This window comes from Delphinapterus leucas, chromosome 2 (assembly GCF_059928025.1).
Source record: "Delphinapterus leucas isolate spDelLeu-1000000601 "Yukka" chromosome 2, BTC_Dleu_Yukka2, whole genome shotgun sequence".
Lineage (NCBI taxonomy): Eukaryota > Metazoa > Chordata > Mammalia > Artiodactyla > Monodontidae > Delphinapterus > Delphinapterus leucas.
This window is the reverse complement of record NC_143130.1, coordinates 41,459,438-41,473,469: the sequence shown is the minus strand read 5'-3', so window position 1 is coordinate 41,473,469 and position 14,032 is coordinate 41,459,438. Positions and strand designations below refer to the sequence as shown.

The 14,032-nt window shown below is 49.5% G+C and overlaps 1 protein-coding gene across 1 annotated transcript; it reads right to left on the bottom strand.

Moving 5' to 3' along the window:
- Positions 1 to 3,300: 3,300 nt before the first annotated feature.
- RLBP1 (retinaldehyde binding protein 1) lies at positions 3,301 to 13,527 on the bottom strand. Its single transcript, XM_089906226.1, has 9 exons — positions 13,370 to 13,527; positions 13,140 to 13,209; positions 10,849 to 10,941; positions 10,451 to 10,579; positions 9,009 to 9,213; positions 7,044 to 7,222; positions 4,881 to 5,039; positions 3,825 to 3,935; positions 3,301 to 3,503 (listed from the first exon to the last, which is right to left on the bottom strand). Exons 1-9 carry the CDS (start codon positions 13,525 to 13,527, stop codon positions 3,345 to 3,347), a joined length of 1,263 nt encoding a protein of 420 aa, XP_089762352.1. The 3' UTR covers positions 3,301 to 3,344.
- Positions 13,528 to 14,032: the final 505 nt, after the last annotated feature.

The following is a 14,032-nucleotide window of genomic DNA, read 5'->3' as shown; positions in this document are numbered from 1 at the left end:
TTCCCCTTAAAGTTATTTCCTCCTTTATCTGATGATGTTGGTGAAATTGACCTGGAATAAATGAAGCTCTAATTCCATGGTTCCTCTTCCCCACCTCTACCTACATTTCCTCTATCCCCAGAAATATACATTTGAGACAAAGCATTGGTAGTAACAGAGCCAAGGGATTTGGGGCCAGAGTTGCTGGGTTAGGGTCCCATCCAGGCCACTTCCTAGCTCTGTGACCCTGATCAGTATTGGACCGTGGGTTTTCATTTTTCTTTTTCTTTTTTTTTAACCCCTAAGATGAGAATAATTTTAATAAGTATGCCTGTCTCTAGATATTGACAGAATCAAATAAAATAATGTTTTTCAAAGTGTTATGTTGAGCAGTCCCCTCCTGGGACCACACTTTGAGTAGTAAGTCTCTCTGGTATCCTGTGAGCTTCCAGACCCTGCACTGCTAACCTTCCTCAACACCAGAGCCACGCCCACCATTGAAAGTGGGATGAAAGGTGGTCCGGTTCACCCTGAAGGTGACTCTTCAGCTCTTTTCCTGGTTGACTTAAGACCTGGGCATCCCTCTTCCAGGAAGACTTTGCCAGGATACCAGGGAGCATTGGCCTCCTACAGCGTCCCTTAGGTAAACTCGAGGCTCTAAGCAGTGACCAGTCTTGCTCAAAGGCTCTCTGCGGCTGATGGCCCATTTCCCTACTGAGACCTCCATCCACACCTTAACAAATGCTTCCATCTGCTAACAGATAGTATTTCCCCAAAGGGCCACATGACGCATCACTGTGACTTCCCAACCTTTGCTATGCTCAAATTACTTTCACATGCAGAACCCCTGCCTCATCCCAGACGTCTCCAGAAAGGAAGGTGTTCTGAGCAGCAAGTGGTCCCCCTTCCCACATTTGCTGGCTTTCAAGAGTATTTTACTGTCCCTCTTCCTCTCTCATTAATGCGGGGGTTGTGGCCACTTGTAGGAATACAGCATATGTAGGCAGCTCGGATTCTGTGAGACTGAGCACATCAGATTTTAACATTAACATTCATGGTCTTCAGGCACCTGTTCCCAAAGGTGGCAGCACCACCTTCCTGGCAAGGTCTGGCTTGGCCTGCCCCTGGCTAGTCTGTCCCTGGGCATGGAGGGGCAGTACCACGGCACGGCCAGCAGGGGGTGGTGGCAGCCCACGGTCAGAACCGACTCGCTGGGTCCCAACCCTCTAGATTCTTCCTCAGAAAGCCCCTGGGCTTTTACGTCAAACCCTCCCTAAGCTAAGGCCCTAGCCCTGCTGACTTTAGGAGGGACACCAGCATCCGTTTGGATTTGAGTAAGACAAACCTGCCCCAAGAGCCTCTGCCTGCAGTTTTTTCCATATCCTGATCTCATTTATAAATTAGAGCTCCCACAAATCAGAGGGTGGGACTAGGAGGGCTCCTGGCAATTAGGGGCCAGGGGAAAGATGGGAGTCATCCAAGAGGAATCAGCCACTGTCTCCCTCACATTTGGGACACAACTCTTTTACAAAACAATTATAAGTGTATCTTGAAAGTTTAAAAAATGCTCATTCCTGTAATTTTTTAAACTCAGCCTCATCCCTGCTCCCACTCCACCAACACCTGTACTGTCGACACCAATGCCCTCTATCTTGGCAAACGCAAGTCCCCATTCTCTTATCACTTGCCCCCTCAGCGGCATGTTTGTGCCCTCACACTTGAAATACCTTCTTAGCTCCAGATGTTCTAGGAGACCTCTCGGGGTGAGGCTGCTGAGCCCCCTTCAACCATATCACCTCCACTCTTTTTAGGCTTAATACTAGAGTTCCATGTAAGGTTTGATTTGGAAAAGTTTCAAAGGGTTTAAAGAAGGGTTTGGGAGAAATCCTCACTGGTCAGCCACCCACAATAATTTGCTATGATTCCTCCTCCAGCTCTGAAGTCGTATGTATATCATTTATGAACATAGATTGTTGACTGTGAACGTCATAGAGAAGGAAATTACTTGGGTGATGAGCATACACTGCAAACCCTAGAACTGAAAGAAAAGATATAAGAAGTAAATGCATATATATGTACAGTCACATATATATGTACATGTACATAGCCACACTGGAAAACAAGAAAGAGAATTCAGTGGTTCAGAGAAATTCCTAAAGGCGTGAAAACAGACTGCATTGGATTGAACCCACAGCCTAGGAAACAGCTGAAGGTCCTGCCCCAAAAGGTAGGTACAGCACCAAGGGTGCTTCATGCCCAGAAGGAGGCAAGAGCAGAGAAGTCTTGGGATGACTATCAGGGTACCTCTTGGAGGCAGCCAGGCCAGGTGACCCTCACCCACCACCATGAGCCAGACAACAGGAACAAGTGTCTGCCTCCACTGGGAAAGTCAGTGTAGGATCTTGGGAAAAGAATCTGTCAGTGCCTATGAGCCCCATGCCCAGAAGAAGCCAGGCCTTCCCCAAGACAGAGCAGCATGCCCAGCACACACTCAAAAGTCACCAGACACTTGAGGAAAGCCAACTGCACAGAAAGGAAAGCATTTATATTTGTCTAAATATGCAGAGCTTGAAAGTAGAAGTTCATTTCTATAAGGTGTCTGAGACTGAAGACAAAGAAGAGCTTTCACTGTATAACTTGAGGACTGGGAGAGTGCTCAGCGAGGATACCATCTGTAAATCTAAGTAAAACCATCCGTTGAGGCAAGGGGTCTGGAGGAGAGAGCTTTGGTGGAGAGACCCCACAGACAGGAGGGGGACACAACTGCTACCCTTGAAGGAAGTCCAAGCTCCTGACCACCACTGCATACATCAGACTGCACCTGACTGAGGAGGACCAGACCACCCCAAAATGGAGCTACTTCAAGGCTGCTTCCACCCTGGAATTACACGTGGAAAGCGTTTCACCTGCCTACCAGCCACCAAGATCACTATACTTGCCAGATCATTTTCACTTATATTCCCCCTCTCTTATCTTCTTTTTTATATTTTTAGGGGTGGGAGAGACTTTTAAACCAGCCTCCCCGCCTATTTTCACAGACCCTAAATAGTAAAACTATTACAAAGAAAATCACTGAGAAGCTTGATTAGAGTCTTTGACACTCAACCCCACACAAGTCTCCGTCCTAAAGCTTCAGAAGCAGTAGGAATATAACTGCCCTCGCTTCTTCTTGCTCAAGGGAATTCCCCTGCTTTTTTATTGCCCCCCAGCTTGGGAGGAGGGTGACACCTGAGCTCACCCAAGCTTAGGAAGGTTCAGAGGAACCACAGTCATCCCAGGCAGCCCTTTTCCCAGCCTTCTGGGTCCGGGGCAGCTGAGGAGAGGCCCAGGGACACTAACTACAGATCAGATGGCAGGGGATGTTCTCAGAAGGCTGTGTTCTCAGCTTGGGCCCGGGGACCAAAGAGCTGTTCAGCAACGACTTTGCCGTCATACTTGGGCAGTGTGCCCCCAAAGTCGGAGGGCAGGATGTCCTCGTTGAACTCCTGGTAGAAGCTGGAGAGGTCTTCTCCATGGACAAAGACCTGCAGGGAAGCAGAGGAGATAGAGCTGAGCAAGGGGGTTCCCTTAGGATGAGGGTTGGGGGGAGAAGAGGGACAGGACAAAGGCACACATGCCATCTCTGCCTGGTGATGGCCTTCTCAAAAGTCCCCCTTGTTGTGCTGTCTGTGGGATCCACTTGGTTCAGAACCTTGGTACAGAGCCTGAGGAGGGCTCAGGCGGGGTGCCCTCCTCCTCCACCTTCATCCCTCTTTTCTCCTGAACCCTTTCCTGCTACAACCCCCTTCACTCACTCACACACCAGACGATCACCGGGCACCTTCCCTGCGTGGCCACGCACTCACCCTCTGGAGCAATTTGCTCTTCAAGAAGGGCTTGACCACGTTGTAGGTTGTGGTGAAGTACCACGGCTGGTGGATGAAGTGGATGGCTTTGAACCGGGCTGGGAAGGAATCCTGCAGGGACAGACAGCACCCCACCACATGCCCCATGACCTCAGAGGTTCCCACTCACTCTCCCACTGCCTCTTCCCATGACAAGAGGACAGAGTTGTCATCACTCGGTTGCCCCAGAGGATAGCCCACTGAAGGTTCCATCCCCAGGCCAGCAGCTGGGGAGCCCTGGCTTCACTGCAGCTCCAAACTGAAGGAAGGATGCCCCAGAGGCCACGCAACCCAACCCTCATCCTGCAGATGCACAAAACCTTGTAATTAGGTGGAATAAGGAAATGAAATGGTAGCCTTGCTTGGTTTTTAGGTGACCAAGGTTTTTCAAATCCACTTGCCTGCTGAGCAGACTGCAAACTATTATAGACCAGAGGTACACTATTGTCATGCCTCATTGTCCTTTGTCCCCTCCCATGACTCCCACCTCCCATCTCTCCTTTCCAAGGCAAAGCAGATTTAAGATTAGATTAGGTCTAAGAAGGGACTTCTGACACATCAGTATATAGGAGTGAGTTGTCAGGAGCATTAATGATATCTCTTTCTCAGGAGAAATTCACATCCAGAGGGAGGCAGCATGACATATGTGGACAGAGAATGGGATTCTAGGTCAGAAGGTGTAGGTTCAAGTCCCGCCTCTGCCACTTGATAGCTGTGTGACCTTGAGAAGTCACTCAAATCTCTGAGCCTAGATTTCCAGGTTTGTAAAGCGAAGCAGGGAAGCAGGGAGAGAATGCTTTTAAGAAGTTAATAAATTAATGAATTGTGGACACGTGGCAAACTGTTGATCACCACGAAGTGTTTGTGGCTGGGGCTGTGATTGTCATTGCTCTTTTGGGCACTAGGCGGCTGTCTTCTCAGGTCCCTGCCAGCATCATTAAACCGGGAAACCCGGCCCAGCCTCCCAGCCTTCCCACCCGTGAGAGGCTCCTGCAGGACAGGGTTCTGTGGCCTCACCTGGAGCATGTCCACCATCTTCCTGAGATCTGAAGCCCGAAGTCCAGCAGCCTGCTGCATGGTAAAGCCCTTGAAGTTCTCAATGATGCAAAAGCCATTAATTTGAGTTTCCTCATTCTCCAGTAGCTTCTCCAGGATGAAACAGTATGCCTGCAAGATCTTGGGCACAACGTGAACGGGCTGTAAGATCCAACCCACAAAGACAGTTAAGACTCAAGGTCCTAACGGGAGAGCTAACTGGTATACCCCTTCCCAGAGGTAATTTGTCACAGGCTTTGAGCTGGGACAGTCCACCTCTGTGAATGTATGCCAAGAAAATAATCTTCAATGTCATATCCACAGTTAGATGCCAGAGTGTTTATCGTTGTACCCCTATGATAGTGGAACAACCTAAATGTCCAGCAAGAAGGGACTGGTGAAATTATGGTGTATTCATGCCATGGAGTATTCTAGAACGGTGATATATAAGACTAATGATATAGAAAGATATCCGTTCATGGTATATTATTGTAGCATACAATCCCATTTTTATAAGAAAAAATGTGTATGTCTGTGTGCATATGCGTTCACATATGTTTCTAGGTTTCTAGAAAAAATAGGCTGGAAGGATGTCAGTGGTAGAAATCTCTCGGTGGTAGAATTGTGGATGATTTTAAATTTGTGATTTTTTTGGTATTTTCTAAAATGAGTAGATATCACTTATGTAACAAGAAAAAATATTTGAAGTCTCTTCCTTACCATACGTGTGTATGCCTCAGTCCTAAAGCCAGTATCTTATTCAGTAGCAAACACTACAGGCATCCCTAATACGATCAGGAACAAGATAAGCATGTTCACTTTCCCCACCACTCTTCAACTCTGTGTTGGAAGTAGTGGCCCGTGCATCCAAGTTGTTGTTTTTTTTTTTTTTAAATCAAGGGTATAAGAACTAGAAGAGGAAAAGAAAAAATGTCCCCCATTTACAGATAATATGATAGTATTCTTAGAAAATCTGAGAGAGTCATTTATGTGAGTAACATAAATAACAGAAGAATTCAGTAAAAATACCAGGATACGAAATTAACATACAAAACCAATAGTCTTCATAGATACAAAAAATAACCAAGTAGGAGATATAATGGCAGAGAAAGTCCCACCTATAGCAACAATAAAATAAATACTTATGACAAACTTATTGACAAACATGCATAAGGTTTGAAAACTTTAAAACACTCCTGGAAGCTCAAAATGTAAAAGGGAAGGCATCCCTTTTTTGTGGATAGTACCACTGGCCATGGATGTTGCATTCATAAAGATGCTGATTCTCCCCAAGTTTGTTACTTACATTAATGTTATACCAATAAAAATCTCCTGACATTTCTCCTAGAGCTTAATAAATTAATTCTAAAGTTCATAAGGAAAGGTAAACATGCAAGAATAGCTAGAAAAGCCCTGAAAAAGAGGAGCATTAAGGACAGAACTAATCCCAACAGATATTAAACATTCTATACCATCTCTATAATTAAAACAATGTGATATTGGAGCATGAAAAGACAGACCGATGGCACAGAATAGAAAGTCCAGAAATAGATCCAAACACATATGAAGATGCAGAATATGATAAAGATGGCCTCTCAAGCCACTGGGGAAAACGATGGACTTCTAAATAAATGGTGTTGCGACTACTAGGCAGCATTTTCTAAAATGAGTTTGTACTTTTTTTTTAAGGCCTGGTGGCACATGCCAAAGTTCTCCCAAGATAAACCCTAGTTCCCCCGCTAGGACAGCTCTCTTAAAGGCCTGACAAGTGAAATCACATATATATGTATATATATATATATATATATATATATATGGCCTGTGTCGCTCTCAGCTTTCAGCATTTGGCAGGGCTGATCCCAGCTCGTGGCCCACAGCTGTCACTCCCACTTGGCAGGGGTACCAGGGGCTGGCAATGTACTGCCAGTGGGCTCTGCCTTCAAAGCTGCTGGATTTTCCAGCTGCCATGGCACATCCTAGGATTTCTCCTCCTGCCGGGAAAGGGCCTGGTGCCATGAGCTACTGGCCATTCCCCCACAAACCTCGCCTCCTGGGGAGCCAGGAATGAGGGTCCAATAGAGGCCAGGTTTGGAGGAGGGAGCCCAGCCCAGGGGATGGGAAGGAGCCAGGCGAATCCCCACTGACCTCATCAAAGGTGATTTCTTCAGAGTCCCAGTTCTCAATATTGAAGAGCATGACCACTCGGCCATACTTGTCCCGACTGGAGAGGACACCAGGGTAGCCAGCCTCGACAGTGCAGCGGACAGCCTCCAGGGACAGGCTGTCAAAGAGCTCTGGGTACTGCAGCCGGAAGTTCACATAGCCTGGCAGTGGGGGAGCAGAAGAGGCCCCTCAGGGAGCCAGCCCATCCTGGGGTGGCACATGGTGGGCATCCAGAGACCCAGGCTCCTGCCTGGCTCCTCCACCTACATGCTATGTGTAACCCAGCAGGATACTCAACCTTTCCGTGCCCCATATTACCTCTCCAAAAAATAGGACGATAATATTGGCCTATCTCACCAAATTGCTGTGGTAATCAAACAAGATTCCAGGTACAGATGCCATGAGTAAACTGTAAAAACACAAGATGTAATCCTAAATCTAAGGACAATTACTATTTGGTATTTTTCTCTTTCCCAACCGTAGAGGCACAGGTTTCTCAGTTGGGCACAGGGCTAGCTGAGTGGGGGGGGGGGGGAATGACCCCCAGATAAAACCCAAAGCAGGATACAGAGGCCCTCTCTGACTCCAGCGGCACTCCCACCACCCACCCTGACCCATCCTGAACAGGTCCCCGCCTATCTGCGATTGTCTCTTCCACCAAACCCCGGAGGGACCAGGCCCAGAGGAGGTTTGGGGAGGCATTTGCCAAGGGAAAGCCACTGACCTCCTTGCTGCTCCTCCAACACTCCAGGCCCGTTCCCACCACCTAGCCTTCGTCCTTGCTGTACCCTCTGCCCTACTGCTCTTTCCCCAGGCATCTCATTTCCTTCGAGTTTTTCTTTAAGAGTTCTCTTTGCACTGGAGCCTTCCTCGCCTCTTTACCTAAAACTTCGACCCCTCAGTCCTTTGTATCCACCTTCTTTTTTTTTTTTTGCGGTACGCGGGCCTCTCACTGTTGTGGCCTCTCCCATTGTGGAGCACAGGCTCCGGATGTGCAGGCTCAGCAGCCATGGCTCACAGGCCCGGCCGCTCCGCGGCATGTGGGATCCTCCCGGACCGGGACACGAACCCGCGTCCCCTGCATCGGCAGGCAGACTCTCAACCACGGCGCCACCAGGGAAGCCCCATATATCCACCTTCTTTATTTTTCTCTGTATATTTTTATTTTATTTGTCTGGTTTATTATTTCCACCATTAGACTATAAGACCCACGAGGGCCGGCAGTTCTTGTCTGCTTTGTTCTCTGCCACATCCTTTGGCCTAAAACAGCGGTTGGCAAAGCAAAGCAGAGAATTACCATTTGCGGAAGGAAGGAAGAAGTAAGGAGAATCATCAGCCTGCATAGGGCCTGCTCAGACACCCCTTCCCTCCACCAGCACCAAGGACTTGATTTCCTTAAGACACTGGTCTTCATCCCGTGGGCACGGCCAGGATGGTTCTGTCCTTGGGACTCACCCCCAGGGCTGGCACCATCTTCAATTCTACTATGTGTAAGGTTTGGATACCTGAGGGGAGTCAAGCTCATACCCACCTTCCCTGCAGTGCTCCAGAGCCAAAACCTAGGCTGGGCGGGTGGGGAAGGGGAGAGCAGGGGTGAGAGAGGAAACTACCCCAATTTGGGTGACTCAGTTCTGCTTATTGAGACTCAGGAGAGTGGAGAGGCGGGGCCAGACCTCTAGGAATCTGGTCCTGCCAGACTCATCCATTTATTGTCAGAGCTGAAAGGGATCTTGAAGTCTATGTAGTTCACACACCCATTTTACAGGAAAGGAAAAGGAGGCTCAGAGAGAGTGACTTGTATGGCACAGGGAATGGGAGGGAAGTGAAGGAGTCGGTCTCAGTGCCCGGGTGAGGGTCAACGCCCTCCTCGTGACCTTCCCCCCTTCCCCCCTCACTCCCCACCCCCCCGCAGCCTTCCCAGGGCCACCCATCCGGCGCAGGCCTCACCTCTGAGCAGCTCGTAGGCTCGGCCCACGTGGAATTTGCGCGCGCGGATGAAGCGCAGGAAGAAGGCGCTGTCCTCTCCCTGCACCCTCTCCGCCACAGCCACGGCCAGCTCCTGCCCCGAGGCTGCCTCCCCCTGCACCAGCTCCTGCAGCTCCCGCACCGCCTCCTCCCGGGTCTCCTCCCTCTCATTCAGCTCGTCCTTGGCCTGGAACAGGGGTGGGGTGCAGGCACGAAGTCAGGTAGGCGCGGGTGCGGGAGGCTCCTCCAGGTGCCAGACCGGCTGAGGGGCAGAGGGCACGGCAGCTGGGGCCATGGCTGCTCTGCCCACAGGGGCAACTTCTGCACTGGCAGCACCTCAGACTGCCAATTACATTTGGAGAAAATTAAGTCAAACTTTCATCCTGGGTTTGTTTGAGGAGACAGCCAGAGAGCTAAACGTTTCTAATCACAACAGCCTACTGGAGCCCTGACTTAGCACACTGCTAAGTCCTTTAGATACATTATGTTTTTAAATCTTTGCCACAATCCGTCACAGGAAGGTTGTCATCTTATCCCCATTTCTCAGGGTGAGCAGACTGAGGCTGATAGAGGTCAAGGTATTCTTGACCAAGGTCACCCAGATAAAAAGGGGTGAAGCTGAAACTCTTACTCAGGTTGGACTTTTAATCGCTTCACTCTGCTGCCTCCCAGGCTCATTTCTGATCTTTCTAAAATCAAAGATACCAGGCAGATGGCAGCCTGTCCTCTGCCTCCTATTCCTCCCCTTGTCTGAGCCTGGAGAACTCCTCAGCATGCCAGGGGCAGCTCTTTCCTTGGATGTCATGAGGGGGAAAGGCAGGTCTGGGGGAGCTCAGAGCACCTTTCCCTTGAGACGCCCAGGGAGCAGAGATGGAAGCCAGGAGCCCGGGTCCAGCTCAACCCCAAGACAGCTCTGCCACGCTCCACAGAGCACAGCCTGATAAACTCTGAACTGGTTCAACAACTTTCTTTCACAGGTACAGAAAGCAAGACCCAAAGAGGGAAAGAAGTTTGCTCAAGGTCACACAGCAAGTTGGAAGTCGGTCTGGTATTAGAACTCAGGCCTTTTCCTATCCAATGGGGGCAGCAGGTGGATCCCTGTTCTCCAAGACCATTGCAAACCAATGTTCCTCACATCTGAGTCTAGGATGATCCCTGGTCCAGAAGTCCTAGGTCTCGGCATTGGTTTCAGGGAACACTATTGGTGCCATAGTCTTGGAATAGGCTGGCCTGGACATCTGGTCACCCCAACTGCTGCCATGGCCCTGACCTTCAGAATAGCCCCTAGAACAAGCCAGTCCTTTAGGTCCAGAATGACCTGGAGAGCTGGTGCTGGACCCTTTCTACAGGAGAGAGGATGCTATCAACATTCCCCCTTGTTGCCTCTCTACCCTGTCCCTCTGCACGCCCCAGGGCCACCTCACCTTCTGCAAGGTGTGGCGGGGCAGCTGGCTGCACTGGCCAAAGACAGGTCCGTGGTCTTTGGTTGTAAGCCGCTCCAGTTGGGCACGGAGCTCTTGTTCCTCTTCAGGGACCATGCGGAATGTTCCCGCCTGGGCAGAGAGAAGTCAGGAAAAGACAGGAAGAGACCCCCAGCAACCTGAGCAAGCCAGTCAAATGGGTCTGCTCAGACCTTAAACTAGTGCTTTTGCCCAAGCTCACCGTCGAGCTTCCTCCCTTTGGGTGGGGTCAGGGACCACAGAGAGGTTGTAGGGGTGAATGCCCATAACCCTGAGCAGACCAGATGACAGAGAAACAGGAAGGGAGAAAGGGAAGGAGGGAAGGTGGATGGAGGGGAGCCCCAGGGCACAGGGGTACTCACCCCCTCTGACATGCTGCCTCTGGAAGACTCGGAGTGCTCGGAAAATGAAGGACCCCGCTTCTTCTGTCCTGGCCTCTCCAGGCAACCTCCTTCCTAGGAGAGGAAGTCAGGGCTGCAGTGGTATGGAGAAACTGTTCTGTTATTGTCTCAGAACAGTGGATCTCAAACTTTTGAGTGCATCAGAATCACGTGGGGCATTTGTTAGAAATGCAGATGCCTGGGCCCTGCACCTGTGATTCTGACTCAGGAGGTCTGAACTGGGGCCCGGGCATCTATACTTTAAAACAGCACCCCCGGTGGCTCCGAAGAAGGTGGTTCTTGGGCTACACTTTGGGAAACACCCCTTTGAGAAGGAACACACACAAAAATACCTCAAACCTCAGTTCTTAAGATGAGTTGGCCCAGCCAGGGAAAAACTAGGATCAGCCTCCATTCTCAGTTACATGATCACTGCAGGATAAGGCAATCCATCCTCCCATTTGTGACCCTCCTTTTCCAGCCCAAAGGGGCACCTCAGAAACTTTCCAGCCTAGTGGATGGCCCCGTTCCAGTGAATTAACTCTCCAGAGGGGTGGTGGCTAGTTACATAACCATAACTGGGTGCGTGTTCTGTGCCTTGTGATGCACTATTTTCAAATCCATTGTCTGGGAGCCAGCATTATTACTCCCATTCTACATAGGAGGAAACAGGCCCAGGAGAATAAGTGACTTGTCCAAGGTCACACAGCCCTCAATAGCCAGGGATCGGGACTTAAGACCAAGCTGTGAACTTTCCATCAGCATCAAGAGGCAGCCTGTTGTGGCAAAAGTTAGACCTGGGTTCGAATTCTCTCTTCCATTTGCAAGCTTTGTGATTTAACCTGTATATTGGCTGTCTCCTGTAAAAGGGAGATGGAAGTTTATGAGGATTTAATTAAATAATGAACACAGAAGCAGTGCCTGACCACCATAACCAATTTCGTTGTGCACATGACAACCCACTGAGTATTTTTGGAGACAACTCTTCTATTTCCAGATTTTCCCCTCTCCTACCTAAATGTCCCCAGACCCGTCACCACCCTGCTCCTGCCTCTGACCAGGTTTCCGTTGGTCAGTTCTGTCATCTGTTTACTGTTGATTAGTAGCAGAGGTGGGACTTGAACCTATGTCTGCCTGAGACCTAGACTTGCCTTGACACCTAGAGCCAAGACATCTCCAGGCAAACTCCCTAGGAGAGCTGGTGTCACAGAAGACCCTTTAGGGTCAGAGAGAACCAGGTTTGAATCAGGCTTTGTCATTTACCACCCATATGAGCTAGGGCGGTAGGTTATTTAACCTTTCTGAGCCTCAGTTTCCTCATCTGCAAATTGGGGATAATAACCACACCTACCAAATAGAGTTGTAATAAAGATCCTATAATTTCTGTAAGGTACCTAGCACAGTGTTTTGCTCTAAAACATAGTTCCCCTTCCCTTTCTTAGCATCATACTGATCATTACCCCAACTTGCACAGAGAGACTTAGAGGATGCCAGGGAATATCTGAGGATCTCCCATTTCCTGCCTCTCCCACTCCACAGACCCAGCAGGGCAGGGATGTTCTGGGGGCTGTCATCCACCAACAGGAATAAAATCTAAGTCAACTTTCTAGCAGGTAGACTTCCAAATATGCAGGCATATATACAAGACAGACTGAAATACGACTATGCTCTCCCTTGGATTTTGCTGGAAGAGAAAGGGAGAGGCTGATAGAACTCCCTGAGCAAGGGGCTCAGACAGGAGAGACAGTGGCTAGACACCCCCAGCCAGTTAGGCAGCTCATCAGGACAAGATCCTAGATCTTAGAAATGGAGGGTTAAAGTCAGTACAGCAACTCTTTTTAAAATATGCCCAATCTACTAACTCTGATTTTTTAAATATTGATTTATGAGCTGTATACAAGAAAATATACCCACCCCTCACTCCGTGTCGAAGCTGTTCCCTGCTGTCTAGGGTTGCCAGTTAAAATACAGAATGCCCAATTACATGTGAGTTTCAGATGAGCAAAAGTTTTTTTGAAGTGTTTAAGTATGTGCCATACAAATTTGGGACATACTTATTCTAAAAAATATTTGTTGTTCATCTGAAATTCACATTTAACTGGGTGTCCTATATTTTTATTTGCTACGTCTGCCATCAGGTTGGTCTGGCTCAACCTGAAAAATGGCTAGCTGGTTTCGGTTTTTGAGCAGCCTGAGATGTGGTCTCCCCACCGCTGACTCCTCACCCTAGTCCTGGGCTTCCTGGCCCAGCCAGGCCCCTGCTACTGACTTACCTGCCAAGTCAGCGGCTCCTCCTTGGGACACCTGGTGCCTGTGTCCTCCAGGGCCTGGAGGTTGCCTCCTCTGGGGGCGTGGTCCAGTCAGCAGGTTGGAATTAGCGTGTCACAAGGAACTTCTCACGGCCCACAGTTTCCCGTTAAATCAGGCTCACAGGGAGGCCCAGATTGGGGCAAGTGACGCACCAGGGGGGAGAGGGGATCAGCCTGGGCCTGGCTGGAGCCACCTCAAAGCCCTCCTTTGTGTGCGTCTGCTCCAGAGTTCCCGCTCAGCCATGTGGAAGCCGGGCTGTGGGGATGGGATCTGGGCCAGCCCCATACGCTTCTCCCCATCTTCTCTCTCATCGCAGGGAGGTCTGAGAAAGCACACCGCTGGGTAAGACATGCTCAAGATGGAGGGAAATTTTAAATGTGATTGTAGATGAAATGGCGGCTGTGGAGAATCCCGGCCTGTCACCCTCTCCCCAAGCCCAGCAGGGCCTGGCGTGGTCGGGCAGTGAGTGAGGCCAGCTGGGAAATGTAGCTGGTTAAGATTGAGTGTGGAAAGGACAAGACAGGCTGACCCACTTTTATATCCTAACTCCGTCACCTTCTAGCTGTGAGACGTGACTTCACCACTCAGTGACTCAGTTTCCTCCTCTGAGAAGTGGGAATAATTAGAGGAAGTCCTATCTCCCAGCATCTCAGAATGGGACTGTATTTTGTTGTTTGTTGTTGTTTGCTTTTGTTTTGTTTTGTTTTGTTTTTTGGCCTCACCGCGTGGCAAATGGGGATCTTATTTCCTGACCAGGGATCGAACCTGAGCCCCCTGCAGTGGAAGCATGGAGTCTTAACCACTGGACCGCCAGGCAAGTCCCAGAATGTGACTGTATTTGGAGATAGGGTCTTCA

Bases quoted from the DNA above. Each gene is read 5' to 3' on its own strand.
- RLBP1 (XM_089906226.1), bottom strand. From the start codon at position 13,527: ATGTCTTACCCAGCGGTGTGCTTTCTCAGACCTCCCTGCGATGAGAGA. The intron at 10,942-13,139 runs GTAAGTCAGTAG...TTCCTCTCCTAG, and splicing joins AGGAGCCGCTGACTTGGCAG to GAAGGAGGTTGCCTGGAGAG. The intron at 5,040-7,043 runs GTCAGTGGGGAT...GTTGTGCCCAAG, and splicing joins AAGAAATCACCTTTGATGAG to ATCTTGCAGGCATACTGTTT.